This window comes from Nymphalis io, chromosome Z (assembly GCF_905147045.1).
Source record: "Nymphalis io chromosome Z, ilAglIoxx1.1, whole genome shotgun sequence".
NCBI classification, from domain to species: Eukaryota; Metazoa; Arthropoda; class Insecta; order Lepidoptera; family Nymphalidae; genus Nymphalis; species Nymphalis io.
In genome coordinates, this window is record NC_065918.1 from 2,767,154 (window position 1) to 2,794,428 (window position 27,275).

The 27,275-nt window shown below is 31.8% G+C and overlaps 1 protein-coding gene across 1 annotated transcript; it reads right to left on the reverse strand.

Moving 5' to 3' along the window:
• Positions 1-120: 120 nt before the first annotated feature.
• Positions 121-26,991, reverse strand: LOC126780324 (uncharacterized). The gene is made up of 4 exons (XM_050504707.1): positions 26,691-26,991; positions 1,584-1,757; positions 1,092-1,387; positions 121-1,004 (listed from the first exon to the last, which is right to left on the reverse strand). The coding sequence occupies exons 1-4, from the start codon at positions 26,889-26,891 to the stop codon at positions 317-319; spliced, it is 1,359 nt and encodes a 452-aa protein (XP_050360664.1). The 5' UTR covers positions 26,892-26,991; the 3' UTR covers positions 121-316.
• Positions 26,992-27,275: the final 284 nt, after the last annotated feature.

Genomic DNA, 27,275 nt, shown 5'->3' on the forward strand with positions numbered 1-27,275 from the left:
AAATTTCTCTTATCAAAGGCATTGCATACCGAATTGCCTTTTTTTATTTTCAGGGTCGTTTACGTGGTAACGTGGTTTTTGTAGTTTCATTTTTCACTAAATATTTTAAATAATACACAATTTCAATCTCTGTCTTTATTATAAATAAAAACGGCATAGTTATTTTTGTAACTTAATGTAAAACATAAATAAAGTTAAGTAAAAATAGACAATGAATGTTACCTAAAAGCAAACTGTATTTGCTAGTATTAAATTTGATTTACAAATATTGTAATCGAATTACAGTGTCAGAACACTTCGCCTTACTGTTAAGAAATCAAACCCAGAATACTTTAACACTTTGCTTATCCAATTCGATGGTGTCCGTTTTCCATTTTTCCGTTTCATCAGCGATTTCTTCTAAATATTCAACTTCTTTACACGGAGACGGTGGTATTATACTTATTATCGGAATACCGATCTCCTGAAATGAACTCATAGACGAAAAACCACTTTCATCCTCTATAAAATTTGATGACGCATTGTATTCGTTTCTTTTGTCAACCGTTTGTACTACTTTCCCACACGATGTAATTAAGCCATTTTGCGAACCCGGTTGTTCTTGTTCAAACAGCTTTACACCGGAAGAATTGTTTTCCGATCCGAAACTAAGCGGGGATTGCGATACAATAAAATCACTTAAAATACTATTCTCCATTTCAGCAAATTTGTTAGTTATGCCATTGTAAGCCTCGCTGTTGCAACTCGTATTTAGTACAATTTTCTCGGGTTTTGGTTTTTTATACAAATTCAGAGCATTTACATTTTGTGTATTCGCTTCTTCTTTCTTAGTTTCTTCAGTTAATTGTAGATTTGACTCAGTTCGATTACCGAGACATGCACACGCTAGGTCAGGAAGCTTAGTGCTAAGAACCGTATTGGCAAGAGTGATTAGCCTTGACATCTCTTCTGTTAACTTCTGTCCAGTCTCGTTTTCGGAGACCAATGATAACTTGGAATGACTCCTAAAATGAACGTAAAATACCTTAATTCCTACAACTTTTAAAAGTGTAAACAATACTTTATGATTCAAATTACGTAATCTCACTTACCAAATGCTGCTGCAATCTTTATATCCGTTAACATTACTAATCGATTTGCTGATTTTCCTTGTACTCATTTTCTTTACAGGGCTTATCGAGTAATCAAGATTTTTACTGACATGCAAAACGGATCGGGAGCGAGGCAAATCAGTTATGTTTAAGGTTTTCGGAAACATCATCGGGGACACGGCATCTAAACTTACATCTGGTTCACTCTTTTGACATTCAATATGTTCCTTAACTCGGTTTAGAAAAGTTACTATTTGCTTAAGTAAAGCTATATGCATCTGTCTGTTGGCTTCGGTCTGAAAATTATCACGCTCAAATTGGCATTTTATATGTAGAAAAAAATTATGTTAACATTAATCAAAATAATTTCGCACGCAGCTAGTAATTCGCTTAGCATTTCGCAATGCCTAAACAAAAGGAACAATGTGCTTAATATAATTTATCAATTGGTGCACCAATTAAGTTTAAACTATATATATTTTTTAATGTTACCTGTGCTAGCTGCCACCTTAAAGTGTCCACTTCCATGTTTAAAGCATTTACCTCCGTGCCTCGCATGTCAGCATTATGCTTGATCATCTTATCTGGGGGCTTGACGATTTCTCCATTTTGTTCTAAATTACTACTCTTCGAAAGTTGAGAACACTGCTCAATTCTTTCTGGAACCTAAGACAAATATATATATATATATATTTGTGAGACATATTGTTGAAAAACTGTGTCATTCTACTGTTGTTTGTCATTAAACTGTAATTCCACTTCGAAGCCTAGTTATAAAACGCAAAAAGAGATTTCACTAAAATTGTTCTTGAGATTTGTTAGGTTCTCCTTCATAGTATTATTAATCGAAAATGAGTTTGTATATTTGTTACGCTTTCATGTCTTAATTACTCAATCTATCGTCATTAAATATTGCATACACGTTGTCATGGGTACCTACTAAAACGCGAGCGAAGCCATGGGCGCAAGCAACTTGCTTAGAAATCCTGAGTTTGTAGTCTCTTCTTTTCTGTAGAATTTGCATTCTGAAGCGATGGTAGCTTTACATTTAATTTAATATTGTAACGTGTCATTTAAAATGCTTGTATGAGTCCATTAAATAAAGAATATTTTTATTTTATATTAATCTTTTCAATAATATTTATTAACGCAAATATCATGTTAGATGTTAAGGTGATTAAATATACATTATATATTGAGCCAATGGGCAAACTAATAGTAAATGGTCAACTAAAAATGTCCCTGTAACTTGAGAAATTAAACGATTATTTACACCGTCAATGTGCCACCCACTACGGAATCTAAGATGGTACTTACCATTCACTAACCATTGAAACAGGAACAAAGTTATTATTTAGCATAGCTATTATTTACTATAACCCTATCATTTTAATTTATGTATATGAGAAATTCGAATTGCCAATTTCCTCTAACCAACTGCAGATTATGAAATAATAGATATAATTTTCACACAAAAGAAACTTAGTATTAATGGTGTTTATTTGTCATATGGTATATTTTTGATCATTAAATTGTAATGGTTGAGTATACTTTAGTGGAACCAATTGATTTTAACCTGTAACGGAACCATACATTACCCATAAAAATAATAACCAATCAATTACTACATCGAAGAAAGTTTAAGCATTACATTTCGTCTCATTAAAAGTTGTATTTAAAAAAAAAAAGCTAGATAGATATTTAGACACGATTTAGTGTATTAGCTTTATTTTAACCTTTACAATACCCATGCGATGACAGAGGGAAAAACAGTTCAAATAACGGTATCATCTTTGTGTAAAACGCTGTAAAAACTTGGGAGCACTACTAAACGGTAGAATCATACAAGTCACACGGCTTTTGTTAAGTAGCGTATTGACATCCATGGGATTATGTAAACAAAAAAATCTCATTCGGCATCCGTTATTGGATAGTAAATAATACGGCGGTTCATTGAATTGATTCAAGAGTCGGATGTATAGATAAAACTTTATATACCGCTGACTCTAACGTTATTATTGATTCTACTTTTGTTGAACTAAACTAATCAATCTTAACAAATCTACGATTATTCATTCAGTTTGGTATCGACGGAATTGACGGTGACGTTTTAATTTTCATTCGAACTAGTTTCAATATCAGATTTTAAAATAAAATTGACGCGGTTGCCAAATTCCAATAGATTTTTTAAGGTTTCGAAGGCACTGCAAATCTGTCAAAAGTTTTCATTTCATTGAATAATTTCTAACGTTTTTAAAAAGGTTTTCGCGCCACTCGCTTAACATCATCGCTATTGTATATGAATATTTTAAACATCTAAGTCGGGCGAGCCGTTAATTAAAAAAAAATACGTAAAAGAAATCAAAACCGCTCGACAACGTTACATCAAAAATGATTATGTTACATACAGTGTACATAAAAGGACATAGGTTATATTTTTACACCTGCCTCCCCCAATTCGCGTACACGCGTATATTTATAATTATGACTATTTTATTATTTGGTTTTATTTTTGTTTAATATTTTACTGTCTTGTTAATGCTTAGGTATTACAAGTACACCAGAAATTTGGTGTGATCGGAGACAGTATCAAATGGTGTTAGTTTTATGCATTTTACTTAAGATTTTTTTACATTTTATGTTATTCATTTTTTCCTTAATCGTCTATAAATGCATCACGCTTTCTATTTTACTATTATTAGCATTTATTATTAATAAAGCTATTAATATTATTTGTTTCAAAAAAACTTTAACCTAGGTAAGGTTAAAGTTTTTTAGAAACCTTAGAACTCAATATCAGTCATTTTATTTCCACCTCGGTGTCATTTCTTCCAAGTATCAGCTACAGACAGTTTTACGAACCAAAGTCAAAGTAATACATTGATATTTGTTTATTGATTGTCAAAAATCATCCACCCGTTTGTACCGATAAATGAAATTACGGGATTATTTTTCTTTCAACTTACCATTTATTAACGTCAATGTCATACGGTGTTCTAATTGATTCAAGTTAATGTTACTAGGTACCGTTATTTCATCCCATTGTTTAAACTTGGTTACACACAATCACTTACACATAAATAAGGGTGGACTCAATCCAATTTAAATATGTGTTATGTATGGAGGTAGACCATTTAAAACAGAATGGGATTAATACACATCTAAATTATAAGTTAATTTTTTTATATAGGAATTCGAAACTTTCAGTTTTATTTTAATATATAAGTTTTTTTTATGTATAATAGACAATTTAATATAATCGGTAAGTGTCGGTTTAATTTTTTTGCGTCATTTTGTTTTATTAACCGCTAGACCGACTTAGATGTTTAAAACAATTTTATAATATTATTTGGGATAACAACAAAATATAATTTAATCTATTTTTTTTGCTATTTAAACTTTATTGTTCCATTTTTTTAACAGTAAATACCAATATTTATGATTTTACTGTACTTACAATACCATCCATTACATGTATGATTTAATAACATAAATATATATTGACAATTTCTTGTGAAGTCGGACAAACAGATAGTGTGTGACGTAATATTATATTATTTTAATACGTTATAAAAATATTACAGGAAAAACTATCGTCACTTAGAAGGCCAGACGTATTGAATAAGAGTAGTTGAAAAGTACAAAGACCTTATAAGATGTACGCGTATCCGATGTAACGACCAACCATCCAACCGACCATGGTCAATTACTTATGGAAATTACTGCATTTCAGACTTATGTTCAGAAATCAAAACATTTAAACGGTTTAAAAAACGTAATGCAAATAAATACCTAATCAAAATATAGTTGAAATTTGTTTTGAAATCATTTAATTTTAATATACCATACAGCTTTTAATATTTACTCGACTATATTAGAATAATAGTATAAAATAAGCATACCTTTTGTACTTAGTTTTGTTTTTACTTACTCGTATTTTTTTATTTGTTACGGAATCTGTCTATTCTGCTGCATCAATATTAATCACATTAAATGCCATAAGTGGATATTAAATTAACTTACATATAAAACAAACAGATAAAAAAGAGAACAAAGTATAAAAGGCATGCCACTCCTTGAAGAGATCTCTTGAAAAAAAACACTAGACGAAAGAAAAATCATTATTAAATAAAATTTTAAATACAATGAAACTCAGATATACACTTTTTTTATATAGATATATAATATATTACAAACAGGTACACAAATTCTATAAATACATATAACAATTATATACGAGTACATACATAGTATATCGAAAGAACTAGGATAATGGATGGATGAAAAAATATAATGACAACTTATTCTTGAAATCGTTAAACTTCGTTATTATTGTATAAACGTGTTTATTATGATAAGCACTTCTGTATTTCTTTTATATTTGTATGGTATAACATAATTTTCACCATTTATATATAATAAACATAAAATAGAGTAGAAGCGTAAAAATGTATGGTAATAAAACAAAGTAGGGCAGCCAACAACATCCGTGCTAAAAGCGAACAACAATCAAATATGCGCCATTGAAATTGTGTACAGAATGAGTATGGAATATCACTTTAATATACTTCGTACCTGATGACGACCTTTGATGTTGGTTTGAATTTATAAATAATAATTTAATTATATTTAATTAACCTAGGCAATTGGTGTAAATAAAGGAACTAATAAGTTTCTTGCCTGATCTTCGATGGTAGTTCACAGTCACATTTATAACGTAACATTTCGATTCAAAAGCGGTTATAAAAGTATCGTTGAAAGAATAATTATTAATAATTGATTTCATTATTTTATATTGTTTATATTTTATGTAACTTTTTTTTAAACTAAAAATTAATATGGTCTGTCATATCAAGTGTCGTTGACCCTTATTTTAATTAATGTATTTAATAAAATCGATGTCCATATATCTACTAAAATATCTCATTCTACTAATAAGGTGACTAAGTTTTCTGTCGGTGACACGTATGTCGTCTGTTTCACACAGTGACCTATTTAACTATTTACACAAAGATTTATTACATCGTATCCAGTTGCGAGGTGCTTGGTTACGTTTCTCGGATATCAGATGCATCAGCACGGAACCACGGCCCAAGGCTAGCTACTAGGCTAGGACTAAGGCAAGCTAAAGTTAAAATGAATTATTTCACATACATATATTCATGAATCCCGAAACATTAGACTCCTATTTTGGGGGAGTCGGGTAATAAATCAAAAAACGATTCATTCACGAGTATGATTTTAAGCGAAAGCCGTTGGAATGGAAATAACGTCAAAAATTGACATTACAAATTTAGTTACAAAAGATAGCTAAATATGTACTTATACGTTCATATTATGTTCGCTTGTCAAAGACAGTATGTATATGGAAGAAAACAGAAAGTAATAACAAAAAAACTAAAACTATAACTTTATATGTATTTACTATAATCATATCAAACTTGTCCAGAGGGTGGATCTACCAGTTATCTGCCCGATAGCTGGTTGGAATCACTACGGGTACGCGACCCCGGACTGCTGTAGCTACTAGTGTCACATTCCTGTATCTTCCGTGATCACAGTATCCTCCCCCCTCTCCTTGATACGTTGTTTCCCAAAATTATCCCAGCGTCACGCCAAAGAAGAAGGAAAACTAATATTAAACCCGGAGCGGTGCCTCCGTTTAGGCGTAAGCCAGTCACCTGCGGCCAAACCAGCACCACACGTATTGACTCGTCATTCCTGCGGATCCTGCTGGGGAGGAGGAGAGGGTGGCATGGGTACTGGGCAAGCCCGTGTTGCCATAAAGTCGCCTGCCCAGGCGTAGCAGCATCCACGGAGAGGACACTTCGCTCACCTGTCTTGCAGGTGGAAAACAACACGGAGAGTGGCTTGCTTAAATCATCAAAGAAGTGACAAAGATGCAGAGGCCTATATATATCAAACTTGTATAACTAAGTAAGTACATATACCTTTTTATCTTGTTTACTATATTAAATATTTGTTTAAATATCGTAATGTACTTAATGTTCTGTTTAAAATTAAATATATGAAAATCCTAGGTAAGAGATCTGATTTCAGAAATACATATATTTCTTTATCTAGTTCAGTGTTCAGTTCAGTTAACCTTATTCCAATATGGTAGTAAGTTCTTTATTGTAATTTTTTATTTGTTAATTGTAATATAGAAATAAATAAATTCTATTCTAACTGTACACTGTAATGAATCTGAGCAAGCTGGGATTCGATTACGATTAAATCGGTCAATGATAAATAACGCATGAGGTGAAATACAACGATTGTAAAATGATTCGTGATAGGATGGTACTTGATTTTTGTTATTTGTATGTCGTAGAGGGGACGTTTGAATCGGTCGGTTAGCGTGGTGTAGCAAACCCGTGACGCGACGGTGCGTGACGGACGCATCCGCTGCGGGCCCTCGGAAGCTATGGCGATGGCGCCCTACCCTCGTCCTGACAAGTGTATATGGCAACAAGTCACGCGAAACAACGGGCACAATATATAATTCGTTTTAAGTCAACTTGTTTTTACCGTAGTTCTTACATGGGTTACCGCACAATAAAGTATGCAGGCTTTTTAATTTCTGGATAGTTTACCACTTATACAAGTTAACATTATATAATATATGATGTTTATAATTATAATAAATGATGTTTTCAAATAAGTATTACTAAAATGGTTTTGGCCTTGTTGGTCTTGTAGCTAGCTTAAGCAATTTGAGTTCCAAATCCGTATCCCGAGTCATTCAAATAAAAATTGATAGGAAATAAAAGTTGAAACTACGCATCTTATAAAAAACCCCACCGGTTTTCTATCAGATCCTCAGTATTAGCGTAAAGCCACTGGTTCTGTGGGCTGGTCTCAGGTGGACTCATAGTGCGTGTGAATAAAGATTGAGAAAGAAAAAAACATTTCACCACACAGCCATTGTTTTAATTCATAGAAGACCTTTGTAATTACGCAAAAAATTGTAGTGTATTATTAACTATGAGTATCTATAAAGAAGAATTAACACATAATATTCTTTACTTCTCGGACTATTTTGCATAGAATTAGAAATTTAAACACTACACCAAGTATCTCATGGATCGGGGTTCTAACGGCGACTTTACATCTTTTATGTAACTTTTTAAATAAATATTTATAAATGCAAAAATGATCGCTGGTAAGGATTATTTATGTTATATACATGTAATATATTTATTTTGTGTATTTTATTTGTTTACGTCATATAAATAAATTCAAATTGATTCTGACATCTCGTGTTATACGAGTAACATAATAGGAAGATAACTTAGCTACCTGTGTAGAACTTAGCCAGCCAAATTAATTGCTGATTTTTCCATTTATCTTTACTAATATAATGCTAAAAAGTTTGTGTGTTTGTTTGAACATCAAAGCCTCAATAACAATATCGTGACAGAAAAGCTAAACGACGGTGTTAATGCACGGAACAACTAGTAAATCAAAGAAAGAAGCAAAGCGACGTGGTGAGCGCTACCACGTCGCTATTACCAGTATAAAATTAAAATCACGATTCATTTATTTTTAATTATAATCGGAAGGCATGCTGCGAATATGCCCGATGGGTAGTGGTCATCGCCATTAGCCATGACATAAACATTCGCACTGTAAGAAATATTAACCATCCCTTACAAAGCCTATGCGCCACCAGCATTGAGAGCTAAGATGTTACATCTCTTGTGCCTATAGTTACAATGGCTCACTCACCCTTCAAACTGGAACACAACAATACTTCAGTATTGCTGCGGTTGTATTGTGTTACCAAGAAGTTGACGTTACCAAGTAAATATTTTTGGGAAAGAAAGACAAAAAAGAAATTAAGAATCCCTCACAATTAATAATGAAAATGTAGCGAATTGTTCCCACACATTGAAATTGTTACCATATTATTGAAACCAAAATTACATTGAGCGTTTCTAACGTTAAATTTATTTACAAAACAATTCAAATGCAGTTCACTGCGTGATCGTTAACGTGTATTTACGTAACGTTTTAGGAAGTCTATACGCACAACTTAGAAACTGTCGACGACAGCAGTCCGCTTTATTTCAATAAAGACCAGTGATCGCCCATTCGATCGTAAACATTATTGAAAATTTAAGGAAATATATTTCTATTTATTTATTAGCTTGTCGTACGTACATTAAGATTAAAACAAAATAATCTAAATACAAACATCGGCTTCGTTACAGTTTTAAACATAGAAAATAATTTATATTAAAAATTTGCAACTGTGATTATATGACTAATTGAATAAACGAATTCTTAAAAAATTAGAAACACTACACATATTCATATCAAGCTACTTAACATATTTTGTCGATAATTAAAGTTATACTTAAAGAGTATTTCAATTTTTCAGTTCATTGAATCGTGTGATATCGAAAATGAAAAAAATGTTTATTACAAAAAAACGACATTTACAAGTTTTGATGTATCCGATGGATTGCTTTTTATATTTATATAAACGTTTTAAATTAAATTATTATAATTCAATCATTTAAAATTAAAATGCAACATTTGAATAATACATGCAGTTTCACATTAATATACAGCGTGTAAAAAAAGAAATTTAAGATACAGAGAAGACTAAATTATATAATAAAACTTTATTAAAATAAAGATGTCTGTAGTTGTCCTTGTAAGCTGTCACGTCTTCAGTTCGTGTCGGTTGTATTTTATATACTTATATTAGAGCCGGTGCCCGATTCGTATTTATGAAGCGTCGCGGGCATTACGAAGCGACCGACGGAACTCCTACGAGTTGCATGTGTGGGCATGACTTTATAATGAGATTTAAAACATTGGATTTACTTTGAACCGATAATTGCAATCTAAAACAAGTACATCTCCATTTTCACGCGTTTATAATTAATCTCATGCTCGGCGATGCTATAGTGGTCATTTTAGGTACCTACCTAAAATAAAACCTGCACTGCGTATCCACCAACCCTCATAAGAACTACGTGATGGAATAAGCCTAACCTCAAAATGATCGGAGGCATTGGCCCAGCATTGAGACATTTACAGGTTGATTTACGTGCATCAGCGTTAGTTTTAGGAAACATAATTGCATTTTATTTTTAACGAAATAGTGTTTAAAGAAAAAAATCTGGAAACAGTATTTTTTTTCAATAACAGTTGTCGGGTGGAATTCTACTTAAAGTTGCAAATTGGAAAGTACGATAAAAAGTTGCCGCAAAAATGTTTTTTTTTAACAATCTTATATCTTTAAAATGAAAAGATCGCCGGTTCAATGAAGCGTTACATTCCAAATTATATAGAGCTCTTTTCAATTAAAAAAAAAATACAATATAAAAAAGAGCAAATAAAAATGAAAGGAGCTGATCTATATAGGATAATACCGCGGTCTAAGTTTAACTTAATTATTGTAACAATAGCTACCCGACGTACTTCGCACAGGTAGAATAAGAGCCTAAATAAAACTATTACTTTTTACTTATATTTTACTTGTACTTTTTATTAATATGTATATAACTCTATTGGTTTACGCGGATGATGATTATAATGTTTCTTTATTTGACTACCATACATACGATTGAGTTTGAACAAAATTTTACGTTTAAAATTTTAATCATAAGTAATAAGTAAGTAAGCCTACGGAATTTTCTGTAAAAATGTTTAAAATTCACACACATGGGTCAAGTACCCATACAAACAAACTGTTTAGTTAGTTAAATACAATCTTGTAAAAACAACGTTGGTTAAATTTAGTTCAACTCCTCAGTTGGAAAATCACATTTAGTAAACGTGGATATAAAACTTTATGAGAAAAAGAGAGTTAATTTATTTTAGTTTAAGTACCTATTCTTCATTTAATTATTCATTACAATACGTTTACACAACGTAACAAAAGACTTCGGCTGATTTCGGTTACGTAAGTGAAACAGAAAGGCGAATATGTATGCATTTTGTGATAGAGCTTTGTGTAAGCCCGTCAGGGTAGATACCACAGACTCATCACATATTCTACAGCCAAACTACAACAAATAAGTTTTTTTTTTATAGAATAGGAAGGTGGACGAGCATATGGGCCACCTGATGGTAAGTGGTCACCAAACGCCCTTAGACATTGGTTGTTGTTGTGTTCGGGTTTAAAGGGTAAGTGAGCCAGTGTAACTACAGGCACATGGGACATTAAATTTTAATTATCAAGGTTGTTCAGTGGCCCATTTGTCCGTCCGTCTTTCTATTTAAAAGAATATTTGACATAAAATTATAATATCAATTTAGTTTTACTAAAAATAATTTATTTCGAATTCGGATAATCTCTTATAGATGTGACATATTTTATTATCTAGAGAGAAAATGGACATATTATCATGAATTTATGAATAATATATTTAACATCCGTAATGGCTCAGTGGATAGAAAACGGATATTAAACGCATTCATTAATTTGTGATCATAATAAAACTTTAACTTAAAAGCTTTTAGTTTTTAATTGTATTATTATTTTGTTATTTAGTAAATGTTTCTTGCACAACTATTACTATATTTTTTTTTCTATTTATCTAAACCGGATAAGACAGGATTTGCAAATTAACATAACCAGAAATATCAGTTTGGTTATTCGCTGTATCCATATCGTCTGTGGCTTATAAAAATTTTTATTACGAAATTATTTTGTCGTAGACAGCAATAAAGACAATAACTCCATTCGACGCGTTAAGAGACACGGCGGCACATCTTACAGACTATGCACCTGTCCAGATGATAATAGAGTAACATATTTGTATGCACACATAGATTCATTTTCTATTACCTCTGATTAGACAATTTAACGCGATATGTAAAGTTTTACGTGCCTTCCGTGGCACTACATACTGAGGAACCCTATAACTATTATTGGGACGAACGAACGAATCTAGTATAAAAATAATAGCTAGTAACTGGCACAAAGAATTAACGAAAGCCATTAAGTTCCATTAAAGAAATAATGCATTTATAAAATTGCCATAGAAACGCAGTAGTACCTATAAATAAAAGAAAAGTAGCTAAAAGCAATTTTATTATTCCCTAGGTAGATAACAGCAACTTGTTCACCACGGTTGGGTGCGTGAGGCATACATTTACTTAAATTGTCGGGATCCGGGCTGCATGAGTCACAACTATTTTTACTTATACGCTAAAATTACACAACACATCGTTTCCAACTGTAACGGAAGAATTAGGCATCTCATGTACTTAACTTGACTGGCTAGAGCGTTGGGTCTTAAACCTCATTAAAAGCGCACTGTACAGTTGTATATCACTATATACCTGCTATATTTACAATATGGAAATAGAAAAATAAATAAATCGTACTCATTAAATAATATTTAGAGTAATAGGTTTATATGTTATAGATTTATACAGTTATATATTTTAGGATATTGTATAATGTGATGCTTTTACGAATGATGTGATAGCCTATAATTAGTGGAACGTTTCTATTGTTGGTTGTAAAAAATAAAATACATAAATAAATAAAGATGTAAGCTGTAGCGCAAGTTAGTGGAGGATAAGTCCAGCAATCGCAGACCAGATTAAGAAGACAGGTATTATATATGTAGACAGAGAGAAAATATTTAAATATACATTCCGAGAAAAATTGTTTCGAATGTAATAAAAACATAATAAAATCCGACTTAAGAGTTTTACACTTGTATGAATTTGAATTTTCTAATTAGATACTTAAAGACTCAAGTGTTTAAGTATCTATATTTTTTTCTAATCATCGTTTGTTGGTTATTTAAATCAATTCGAATCGTAATATATTTATAGCACTAATATTACAGCTTACATTGCACACTTGCACTGTAGCGATTGGAAAAAAAGGGGATTATTTTGGATTGAACTATCTAAGCTATTATTCAAGTAGGCAAAAGCTACCGGCTCCTAATGTAGATTCTACCGAGAAGAACCGGCAAGAAACTCAGTTTTTACTCTTTTCCACCAATTGAATTACAACAAAGTTATGTTAATTCATCTCGTGCTTGACGGTGAAGGAAAACATCGTGAGGAAACCTGCATGTGTCTAATTTCATTGAAATTCTGTCACATGTGTATTCTATCAAACCGCATTGGAGCAGCGTGGTAGAATAAGCTCCAAACCTTCTCCTCAAAAGGGAGAGGAGGCCTTAGCCCAGCAGTGGAACATTAACAGGCTGTTACAGAATGTTAATTAAAGCACATGCTAATGTTCTACCGCAATCTAAATCACGCAATAAAAGAGTTTAAATTGAAAAAAATTAAAGCGCTTGATTTGTTTTACTGATCTGATACCACTGTTTAAAGGTCACAAATTATATAGTGTACAAAAACAACCTTTACGCAAGATAAAATTATTTTTTAATGTTTATTATAATGCTCTTTTTGGTATGTGGAAGCGCACATTTGAATTTTGAAATTATATTTTACTTACGAATTAATTATATACGGTTCGGTAAGAAATTTAAGCGTAGTTTTTGTATTTTTTTTAAATTATATTATAAGTACTTATACTATGATATGAGGTAATTCACCTTAATTTCTAACTGTAATTCCGCAACCGCAACCGCAACAGCCTGTGAATGTCCCACTGCTGGGCTAAAGGCCTCCTCTCCTCTTTTTGAGGAGAAGGTTTGGAGCTTATTCCACCACGCTGCTCCAATGCGGGTTGGTAAAATACACATGTGGCAGAATTTCAGTGAAATTAGACGCATGCAGGTTTCCTCACGATGTTTTTCTTCACCGTCGAACACGAGATGAATTATAATTACCAATTAAGCACATGAAAATTCAGTGGTGCTTACCCGGGTTTGAACCCACGATCATCGGTTAAGATTTACGCGTTCTTACCACTGGGCCATCTCGGCTTTTTTTTTTTAACTGTAATTCAATACATAATAATTAAACAAAATTACTGATAAAGATAAATAGTCATACAAAATGTAGCCTATAAGGCCCTGGGCCTAAGTAAAAAAATCTAGTTTCTTCTGTTGGATTACTATTGATAATTTCAAAATTGTAATTAATTATTCAAACCAATAAATCTATTCTGCAATAACTCACTTGAAACTCGCCGCAAAACACGATCGAGAAATATTAGAAATTGATATGTGACATTGAGTATAATAACTATAACGTTTAAAGCATACAGGCATCGAAATACCGTATTGCTGAAAGTCGAATTTCAACAATTCACAATAAAGTAACTTCTTGCAAAATAGCACTGCAGAATTATTCTTAAGAAAAAGTAGTTTATATTACATTTGAAATTGATATATATATATATATATATCAGGCTTTGGAAGTAGCTTTGTGTATCAGATATCCTAACTCCAAACAGCAAAACGTAGTATTGTTGTGTTCCAGCTTAAAAGATGAGTGAGCCAGTGTAACTACGGGCACAAGAGTCATAACGTCTTAGTTCAAAAGTTTGGTAGCACAACGGCCATGTAAGGAATAGTTAATATTTCTTACAGCGCTATTGTGGGTGGGTGGGCTTGACCTATTTTATAAAAAAGTATATAAAAAACATTCAGTTTTATTTTATTCAAGTTTGTATTTATTTGTCATTTCATAAAAAAAAACACGCCGATCGCGAACATCAGTCGTTCAACTCAGTACCAAATAAAGAAAAAAACTTTAGTTTAGGTGAAAGCAATTTAAAAATTTGAAAAACTATATTTTAAATTAAATTCCAAGTGCCATTACTATAAAAAATGCACTGGCAACCAACTGTGCTATATATCCGATTGACAGCAGAGATGCATCCAGTTAGCTTAGCTTTTCCATTGTCACTCTTATATTATGTGTTCGCTCAATTTTGACCTCAGTTTCATCATAATTCGACCATAATCACAATAGAAAAATTGAGATAAATGAACACGACATACACGTTTCGAACATTTTTTTTTTTACTCTATTTTTCCAACTTTTTTCCAGCCAAAAGCAACAATACAAAAAAAAAGAAAACCACTTGTCAAAAATGTTCTGGCTGACACTGTGATCATTAAACTAATTTAAATATTTCAATAGAATGACTGTCTCGAATTATTATGACGCAGACTAGATTGATTATTATCGATAATCAAAGTAACTGGCAGTCTGTGTATAGATACGTAGATCTCTCTAATATGAACACTTCTAGCCAAGACTTTACTGACTTAGATGACTTAGCAGGCCCACCAGGGAAGTCGTCATAGCTAAATTATTTTACAAGCAATGATTTACGCTACTCATACATTAACTCAAGTTTAATTCTATTACATTCCCTAGACAAAAACAATTGTGCGATTGACCCGAACAGATACGCAGACAAAATGCAACCTGAGGCTTCTTTATTTTAAAGAAATTAGTAATGATGAAATAACTATTCGTTAAAATTTTCTTGATACCTACCTACACGTCTCGTATTGAACTAATCCATGTATCGCAATATCACAATCCGCATCATATTCCTAATACAACTGAACGGCTTAAATGCAATGCGAATATACCGTCTCCTCCCACACCGCAACGGTACCATTCACCATTGTTTGGGTACCTACACGAATAACTGCGTTACAATTATTGAAATGTCGGACACCGTTTCGAGAACGAAATAAATCGCGCGGTCATCTATTACAGGTAAAAAATGAAAACGAGTTTGTTTTGACGCAACACTGTAATTTTAGAGAAACAGGTATAAGTTTAAGCAAAGCAAAATGATGGGCAAATGTAAAAAGCAAATGGCAATGTAAAATGGGCAAATGTAAAATTGTATATATAAACTTTGGTAGCATTTATCCCATGTATCTAAAAAATAAAACTATTAAAATTCTATTTTCAAATTTGTAGTTCATTAACGAAAATGAAACTATACCCAAAAAAATTATATTTGATTTATATTAAAAATGTTGTATATGGGATCGGAGCACTGTACTCCTATTTCCAGGCACGCTTTGTAATAGAATTTGTTAGATCTGACCCGACATCTAGAAATCACTACTCGCTATTGCTATAATATGCAGGATGTGAAGGTATGATTAGATTCTACTCGACCGGAACCACAATATAGTTATAGATATAAAAAAAAAAAGAAATCACAACATCCTAAAGTCCGGTTTTCGCTAAATATTCATTCATCTCGTTTTTTGTTACTTTCTAATGAAAAGTAAGACAATTGTTGTATTGATATAATAATACGCATGGTGTTCAAATTTTACAATGATTCTTTTTAAAAATTAAAACCGACCAAAATTTAAATACTGAACGTCCAAAACAAGGACCACCTTGAAGCTATACTGATACCCATCATCAAAATGTGTTCATAGACAAAAAAGTATAGACAACAAAATCAAAATAACTTATATATAAATATATTCTAATCTATTTGAAGTTGTAGGTACTTCATTGGGATATTTTTTATGTCGTTATTATGTAATGTGTGTGTGTGTGTGTAATTTTTTATCAACGTGTTTTAACAACCACTTTAAAAAGTCATTATAAGACTAACAACACAAAACAGGAAAATGTTTTAAATTAAATTCATAATAAATATGTAATTTAAATTTACATAATTATTTATTGGATAATTTAATAAATAAAATTAAAAAACTATGATCAATACATTGTATTTTATTAATATTTATATTTCTGCATAGGAAAGTAGATTTAAGGTTTTACCAAAAAGTATTTACAACATTTACAATTTAGTCTACAATTACAAAAATAGATAACCCTCTAGATAATCATTCTTAAAAAATAAATTTTATTTGAAAAAAGAAAAGATTCCTAAGGATAGATACAAAATAGAATGCAATGTACTTAGCATTCACGCTTATTTTTATTTACCATGGGAATTAAAAGGTAAAACTAACTTTAACTGGTGGTAGGGCTTTGTGCAAGCTCGTCTGGGTAGGTACCACCCACTCATCAGATATTCTACCGCAAAACAGCAGTACTTGATATTGTTGTGTTCCGGTTTGAAGGGTGAGTGAGCCAGTGTAATTACAGGCACAAGGGACATAAAATCTTAGTTCCCAAGGTTGGTGGCGCATTGGATATGTAAGCGATGGTTGACATTTCTTACAATGCCAATGTCTAAGAGCGTTGGTGACCACTTACCATCAGGTGGCCCATATGCTCGTCCGCCTTCCTATTCTACAAAAAAAAAAAAATTAAAACAGCATTGCTATTCTCTTAGAACTCATTGTATGTCACTCTATGAAATGTTGAAAACCGACTTACGCCTATTTTGATGCGTGCGATCTTTTAAATATTATAATTATGCTTTGTTTATTCATGGATTTGAAATTGCGACCATCAACGTATTGTATCCATTGGGCCATCTTGGCTCGGCGAAGCATATGGGAGACCTTGTAAAGTGAATACTTAATACAATCAAACACTTCGAGTACTTTGTTCCAAGTGCGGAAACACGTTCGTAGTTCCGCCCGCACCGCTTAACCATCAAAATTTTAATCAGGATTTAACACTGTTTACCTATTCTCCTTTCGGCCTTTAAGATCAAATCTTTCGTTAATTCAATTCCTTAGATTTAATATACTATGCATGTTATCGACGTTTAGCAGGTGCAAGACTATTAAGTTTTTATTATTTCAAAGTTTAAAGCTATAAAGACAAGTTTAAAAACAAAAACCTTAGATTTAAAATCAGCGATCAAGATTCTTCTAACGATATCTCATCTGTCAAATTATGATAGGTAGCTTAGGATACATTTATTTACGAAAATAGATGAACATACATACATAGCTTGCTGTAATCATATATCCATAGTCGGATAATGAAATACATACACAATTAACACCAAAAACGTTTTTGTATGGTTTTTTACTAACATTTCAATAATATAAATACCTGCTTTGAAAGCCAAATCGATCAATTTCATTCCAGACATCCGGTTACAAATAAAATTCGATTTTTTTAATGGCAACATAGTCGAACAAAAAGTCGAAAAATAAAACTAAAGCAAAATCTCACAGTTAACTTCTTGTAACTGTCGATAAATGATAAATAACTGCGTTATCTGGAATGTCGCTCGAAAATACGAGTACACTGAAATCTTAAATAATTCAAGGATAACAAGCCGTGGCTATTTCACATTACAATATCACATTAAAATTTTCAAAAGTAAACCTCAACTTCGATAGAACTTTTGATATTAATATCGATGTAATTATATATATTTAAATATTTTCTAAGAATTATGATTAAAATGTTGTAATATTTTAACGAACTTAGAATGAGACGTATATGTATTCTTTTGCGTGAATAAATGAATTAAAATTCTAAGTAAAAACATCAAACCTTAGGAATAGCTTTGTGTTCAAGCCGTTACAGCTTTTTGTAGATGAAATAGTCATTTTATATGACAAATTATATTTTTAATATAAGTACAAAAAGACATCGCACCAAGATCGATAATCGATGCATTCCGGTTTCGAAGCCATAAGAAATATATTATTAACAATTAATTGCACTTCGGTAAGCCTATCATGTTGCCTCTTTTGGTCTGGTTGTTGCTGTGATCAGGTCAAGATGAACAGGCGCCATATGAGAAACTAGCCCTAGACTCATCCATAAGGTAAGATTTCGGATTCCTGTACCAAGGTAAGTTAACAAGGTACTTGTTACTGATATAGTAACTGGGTTACTATATTAAATGAAAACTGTTCTGTCTATTGCATATACATTATTAATTTGTACGTATGTATGATTATATATTGTGTGTATATCAGATACATTTTTTAAATTATAAATAATTCATAATTATATCACCTTTATATGAGTAATGTTAGTCATATTGTGTATTAGTTACTTTTCTACACTAGTCTTAGGTTGTCTGGTAGAAATTGATTTTTAGTAATGCTGCCTATTTGTACAGCTCTTCAAGGTATTTTGCATTTTGGTTTACAATAAAGTATGTACTTTATTTTTATTAAATTTTGTTTTATTTCTTTCGCTATATCTAAAAATCATGTTGATGTTACATTGATTGACACAGTCTATGATTATCCCGTGGCAAAGGTAAACTGTTATCTGTAGATTATATTTATCGAAAGATAAGATATAGATACTGGTGGTAGGGCTTTGTGCAAGCTCGTCTGGGTAGGTACCACCCACTCATCAGATATTCTACCGCAAAACAGCTATACTTGATATTGTTGTGTTCCTGTTTGAAGGGTGAGTGAGTCAGTGTAATTACAGGCACAAGGGACATAAAATTTTAGTTCCCAAGGTTGGTGGCGCATTGGCTATAAGCGATGGTTGACATTTCTTACAATGCCAATGTCTAAGGGCGTTTGGTGACCACTTACCATCAGGTGGCCCATATGCTCGTCCACCTTCCTATTCTATAAAAAAAAAAAAATTAAAACAGCTTTGCTATTCTCTTAGAACTCATTGTATGTCACTCTATGAAATGTTGAAAACCGACTTACGCCTATTTTGATGCTTTCGATCTTTTAAATATTATAATTATTATAGTCAATGTCGCATGCCACCTTTTACATGGCACGATCGGGTTCCGCTGTTTTGAGTTTTTCTTACGGGATAGTTCAACAGGTGTTAACCGTCAGCTTCGGTAAATTAGAAATTATCCTTTCTACAACTTAACTATATCGACTCAATATATCAAATACGCAATCGCCTTTGTAATAATAACAAGATTTTGAAAAAGTAAAAATTTACAATAAAACAAGATGTGTTGTTTCCGAGAACTTTGATACAGAATAGCGAAATCAAGACCATTTGCTGTAACAAAACCGTAACTATAATAATTTCCTTAATAACTAATTTACGAAATAAAATTTTACTGATTTAAATATAAATGACGTCATTACACAATTTTATTTATCTCTGAATCGGTAATTACGGATGCAAATACCGCCATTACGAGCCATTGAAGCGAGAACACGCAACAGAAATAAATATTACCTACCGACAACATGAAACAACACACGTCTAGTACAATTTCGTGTCTTGTAAGCCATTTGGCATGATGTTAATATCCTGGATTATTTTTTCTAGTAAATACTGGCTTCCTCCTCGTATATGAGATGATAATAATACAGTAAACATTAATATAAGTTTGACGTAAATAGAGGAAATCGTTTGAGTAGCACTTTAGTTTCGAAGCTTTAGTAAATCGTGCTGTTGATTTAAAAAAAAACATGCCAATTTACATATTAGTTACATAATATATTATTAATATATAGGATATGCTTATTTCCTTTCTAATTAGTTTTACCTTTAGTAGCTTTACGCTTGGTCTTTTTGCAAGCCCTTCTTGTAGTTACCACAAATTCATCCCATATTTTACAGCTAAACAGTACTTCTTTATATTGTTGTGTTGTAGTATTAAGGGCGAGTGAGCCAGAGTTATTATACAACAGACATACCAGCTCAGTTCCCAAGGGTATTTTGAAATTGCGTTGTAAGGGATGGTTAATTTTTCTAAGAGTACCAATGTCTACGAGCGGTTGTAACCGCTTACCAACAAGTGCCCGTCCGCCTACCTAATACAATAAAAAAAATCGAACAAAACGACAGTACACCGTGTTCAGACACCGTGGTACAGGGTGTTACTTGAAGTATCTAGCGGACATGTATACATATATATAAATAGGTATAGCATTGTAAGTTGAAACGTTCACGATATGAAAGGCAGATAACGCCGACCCATTGTTCCTTGGTCTTCATATCTCCTTGGCTGTTAACTCATGTGAGAATCAAACAGCTATCGGACGCGACATGAGAGATTTCGAAACTGTATTTTTCCCTTTACAATTCTGTAAGAGCATTTAAATTTACATTGATGATTCATGTTATTAAATAAGTTATTTATAATAATATTTATTTTAGCTATAAATGTCGTCTATGTGTGTGTTTGACTGGGTCCTGGATGGCTTAGATTGCGATGGTAAGAGGCGCTGCGATCGGAGGTTAATAATTTTTTTAATTTGCTCCTTATAAAGTCGAAACAGGCAGCTAGTATTAGGTATATTTATTAGAGGGTTAACAAGGTTTTAAATTATGTAAAAGAAATGAAATTTAAATTAGAACCGACAAATTTTTGAATTATGTTTTTGTTTAAATCGCGTTCGATTTAAGCAGTTGATTGAGGATTAATTGCTTCGTGGGAATGCAGTTTAATGGAACATTAATAGATAAATAAATATACACTTACAATTTTATATATACGCTTCTAACCTTAAAACTTTAGTACATCAAAGCATCTTTCTTTCCACATTATTTAAGAACAAATTGGAAACATTTATCGCAAACAGAACAAGTAAGTCTTAAGAGTATTCAACGCTATTCCCCTGTCGCCAAGACTTAGACAGGTTAGCACTCAGCATCGGGTCAAAAGGCATTCACGTAAGAACTTGTTTCCACTATCACATGAATTAAAGATGGCTACGGAACGAAATTACATTAAAATGTATATCTTACAAGAGAATGAAATGTATGCTAATCAATTTAATAGTCTAAATTTGTAAAGGGGGAAACTGCGAAGCGCAGCTATTTATATAACAATATTACTATTATTATAAATGAGGAAGTGTATTTATTTATCTTCTATTATAAGTTTTATGTATATTGGTTTAGTAGTTTTACAGTTTGGCATAACAAAAAGTCTCATTTATTATACATATTTTATAAATACATTCTTACATTTTAGAGTATAATATAAGAATAAACGCGACGCAAGAGCGAATAGAAGGACTATAAGCAGCTTCTACAAAAAAACCTGTAGCAAATAAACAAATAATAATATGGTGTTTAATTCTTATAAGGCTATAAAATCGCAAAACGTTTATACGTTTACCACATCAAAAAATAATAAAATTACGTTTACAGAGATTCAGATAACTAATCCGATATTTAAGTTTAAAATTTCGAAGTCGAATGAAAAACATGTAATTCCCGACTTAACTAAAACAGTAGTTTTAAACATCATAAAACTAATTAAAAACTAAAAAATATTTACGGCCACCTGAGAACCGATGTAAATACATTAATTAAAAAAAGGCGCACTACGAATTATATTGGAAATAAAACAACGAACGATAACAACTATGGTCACTTCGACATAACTCCCTCTTTCATACCAAATGCAACTCAACTCAAGTCCTATGTATAATATATAATTTCCGTAATAATATGTTAACGTGACTGAAAACGACAATGGTAACGTTACAAACGCTGGTTTTTGTTTACGCAGACAAACCTGCGTTATGGGAAAGGGCTCATTATTTAATAGAGACTATCCAAGCGTTACCTAACATCCGGGACTAAATGTCAAACAGGTAGGGCTGCCTTTGCTTCATCTGTTAGGGTGATTGAACGAATACGTATAAAGGTTATAACGTGATGTAAGTAAACGGAAAATTACATTTTAAATTAGTTAATAATTTAGGTTGTCATTCTGTTATATATCTAGAATATTCATTCCGAAACGGTGGGTTTTAATTTAATCTTGTAAAATGACGATACAAAAGTGCTCACAAGAGCCTATGTCTATGGGCGTTGGTTACCACTTACCATCAGGTGGCCACATCCTACCTATTCTATAAAAAAGGCCTATTTGAATAAAGTATATTTTGATTTGATATGTATGTCCATGCAAAATTGTAAAGTTCGTTATAATAATAACAATAGCCTATATTTATCACTTTGACATAAATTTAACATCTATCTAGATTGAAAAAAAGACAGGGACATAAGAGTACTTTTCATATCTTAAGCCGGGAAACCAACAATTCCCCCCCCCCTTCCCCCTCGCAAGCAAAGCCGCAGGCGTAAACTAGTGTTATGAATTTAATTATCTAAACGTAAAAAGTGTCTTGCTTTTCGGTATAGGAATCTAGAGCTTGCCAGTGTGCTTCACGGTTCGGGTAGTTGCCCTTTTCAAGTGATACCCGCTATTCTTCTTAGAACGTCCTCCTATCTACGACACTGTCTCCCTTTCTTTCTTATGTGTTGTCTTGGACAACATCTTTAGACCATTTGTCTTGTTAACTTCTAATCATGTCCTGCCTATCTCCAATCTCCATTTAAGCTATTTATACGAAAACATAAATTTATAGCATCAGTTATTCTAGCTTGATTTATTATATAATATAATTTTTGTTGGCAAGTTTCAAGTATTTCAAGCGTATATTTTGATTTTATAGGCTCCATGTTGTGCATCCAGGCAAGATCCAGGAATCGAATAATTTTTCTATTATCGTTGAGTAAGGTAATGATTTTATTTTTTCGACTAGTGCATTTATAATTTAACTAACCGATTCGTTATATTAAAAACAATAAGCGACATTCATAATTTTTCGACAGTTTACGATCGTGCTACATTTATTATTGACGACCTTTAATTCCTGACATTATCCGCCCGCCTTCCGTATTATGCTCGTCCGCCTTCCTATTCTATAAAAAAAAAAGAGATTGGGTGGTGACATTCGTCGCCGTCACCACACGGCAAAAATAGGACAAACACAGAAACGGATAACTAAACGGATGAATAATATATGTCTTGTACGATAACGATCCGATATGAGAAACCCTAAAACACCACATCTTAAAAGTGTTTTCAAGGCCCTAAAGTATTTACATTTGTTATGAAATTGTTTTAAGTTTCGTTTAATGCTATCAGCGACTAATATTCTACATTTTTATTTGATTATTGTATTTTTTATTTATTTGATACATTATTTGATTATTGCATTTTTCTTACAAAATTTTAATTTGTAAATTAGCTAAGGACAATAATATCAAATGCTATCTAATTGCTATAACACAAACGATACGTAATATTTCATCTTGGTTTTATCATACTCACATTATTTTAAGTGAAGAGTTTAATTTGTTCTTTATTTTTGTGTAGCGCCCATGCGTTGTATATACATTATTTAAGTATGTTAATTTTGTTTTCTAAAATATTTAAAGTTAACTGTATTCTTTTTTTGAGAAATAAATTCTTAAACCGTAAACTAATCACGTTAGATGGACACAATCTGTTTTATTGAATTTGGCGATACGATTATTTTTTATTAAACCAGTTTTATCAAAATCGATTCAGTGGTTTAGTCGTAAAGGCGTAACGGACAGACGGGACCTTTGCATTTATAAAATTAATATAGATAAATAGAGAAACCTCAAATATGCTTAGCAGAGCATGTGCCAACTAGTAGGCCTGCTGTATATCCTGTGCTTGTGTACAGTAAAATAAAAAAAATATTTCGTTTATTGTTTGCATTATGTACGCTCTGAAGAAAAATATATTTATTTATTTAACGCTTTGTTGGCGAGTAAGTTATGGTTAATACATGACCTTGTTTGATATAAGTAGAAACTCAGTCAAACGAGGCCGCGGGCGGTGACGAGTATCCAAGTTTCACACGGGACTTCTTATCTAACTAGATTAAGCTGATATCTTCTAGCTGTCAGTGTTTGAAATATTTTAACTTAACTTTTTTATTTATTTAAAAGTTATTCTAAATAAAAAAAAAATACCATGCACATAATACATGTTTTGATATTCATATTTATGATTTGTGTTGAAATTTTTAATTAAATATTTTAAAATACGTTAAACAATCTAATTTAATAACATACGAACCGACTTCTTTATTTGGGTGGTTATAATTCATTTTTGAACACACACATTTATTTTTTTCTCTTCTGGCGTGTATCTACGCTATTTGAACGCAAAATAATCTGCCAATATCACGTATCAGACACACACACTTTTGTGTACCTACAATAATATCAATAATAATCTGTAATACTGCTGTACGAGTGTATCAGATTTGAATGGTGCGACACTGTAATTACAAGCACAAGGGTAAAAGAAATCTCTACGCTGGCGCTGGCGAGTGACGTTATAAGGGGTTGTGTATACGTTTTACAATACCAATGTCTACAGGGCAGAGGTCACTAAGCTCATTGCCTATATGTGTTTATAAAAAAAAATTATACTTACATATAGTTCTACGTCCTCTCACTCCAAGGTCTCTGGATGTCACCTTGGAGTGAGAGGAAACAATGTCAAACATAGCTGGAGATAGAGGGATAATAAGAAGGGGGGACTTTGCGAGCAACACTATGATGTAAGTAAACTCAGCAGTAAGCCAACATAGATCTCACAGCTGGCCTAAGGCCTTTTATTATTGGGGTTTGGAGCTTATTCCACCACGGTGCTGTAATGTGGGTTGGTGAATACACATGTGGCAGAATTTCATCCGACACATACAGGTTGTATGTGTCGGATGAAATTCATACGATGTTTTCCTACGTCGCAGGGCAGGAATTGAATAATTAAGCAAACAAATTTATCGATAAAATTGCTTTCCAAGGCACGAGTTTACACACTTCCAACTTTCAGACTCCGGTAAAAGTTAAAGACTGCAGTAAAAGTTTTTTGTTTTTCGGCAGTCAGTAAAAAAAAAACTTGTATATACTAAGTATTTATATTATTTTATTTTTAACTGTCTGCATATAGAGTAAAAGCGGATAAATGCAATAACGTATGAAATACTAGCAATACAAAACATTTATGTTAGTTTCTAATATGATTATAACAACGACTATGGTACATACCGACAAAACATAACTAATATCAAAGTCTTTAAACTAAGTAAAGGGTTATGTAGTTAATTCCATTTTAGAATAAAAACCACTTAAATCAATAAAAAATAGTAGATATTTCCGTTAACGCGGACATAAACGCGTCACACGCAAGCATAAATACAATTATACATGTTTAAATAAAAAAGAGATTTAAATAGAGTATCTGTTTTTATTTCATGAAACTTTCGCTATCTTTAAATTTATTTTTATAAAAAAGTAATAATAAAACGCTTGTTATACATACATTTAAAAAAGTATTTATGAACGAAATCTTTGATTGACTCGAATTGCTTTAAAAAAAAGTATTCCGTATTTTTCCCATAGATAACACAAACCTATAGTTTTTTTTTATTGTCGCCAAGATAGACAGGAAACTAAATATAATATTATCTGTAAAAAGTTTTGCCAGATCAAACAAAACTTAATATTATTTTATATAGCACATTAAATTAATTAATTATAATATGCTAATTTTTAAATAATAAAATTAATAACATCCAGCTATAAAAATTGAAACATCCGTACGGATTACATTGCAATTCTTCCATATAAATATAAGATCGTAACCTTAAAAATATAGATAGCTTACCAAGTTTAAACTAATCCAAATGGTCTGCTTTTATAACAAAGCTATGTAACAAAGTTATATATGTAAATAATAAGTTCAAATAAATAGTAATTGTTAACAGTTACAATAATAATTCAAATGAGATCACAAGTTATTTGAGTAATTTGATAGAATTAACTTACTTACCTACTCATTTTTATTATGAATATGATTTAAAGTATAAAAATATTTACTATAATTTTTAGATCACGATTAAAAGTAAAAAATTAAAGTATGTAAATATTATTTTTTTGAAATAGACGTTGATTTTGACAGGCATATCTTTGTGGGTATAAATAATTAAAGAAATTAGAACTGGAATTTAGTGCAAATTAGTGCATACTTACATTATTCAGTATTTCCTGTTTGTCAACTGGACGCAATTTCAACACAGTGTCTTGCCTTGAACCAGAAACTGAGGATCTGGAAATGTATCGGTTTGAAAGCCTTCGCGCAAAATTGCTTTTGAAATCCTCACATCGCATTATAGACTCTACTGGTCTTCCAAATTCGTCATCCAAAAACGAGTCCCGGGTCTGGGCGAGCATTTTGTTATTGAAGCCAGTGGCAGTATTTTGAAGCACAAGTTCATCGGTGAATAAATCAAATTCGGGCAGGAATAAAATTAAAGTTGCACGACCGTTAACTAACGATGCGAGCAATAAACTAAAGGTGAACGCCGGTTGGCGGTTACAAGCACCTGGCAATAACAAACAAACAGTTTGTTTTTTTTTTAACTTTTCGGAAGAACTGTTATAATTAAAAAAATACTGTCTGCCGAACAAAATATGTGTTTTTTATTACTTAAAAATTACAATATACAATAATAAATATTTTATAAAATTATGTTCTACAACAACGCCATCTATTATCATACATCTAACACACACGAAACATCAGTGCAATCGTTTTGTCAGAAATGACGAATACTT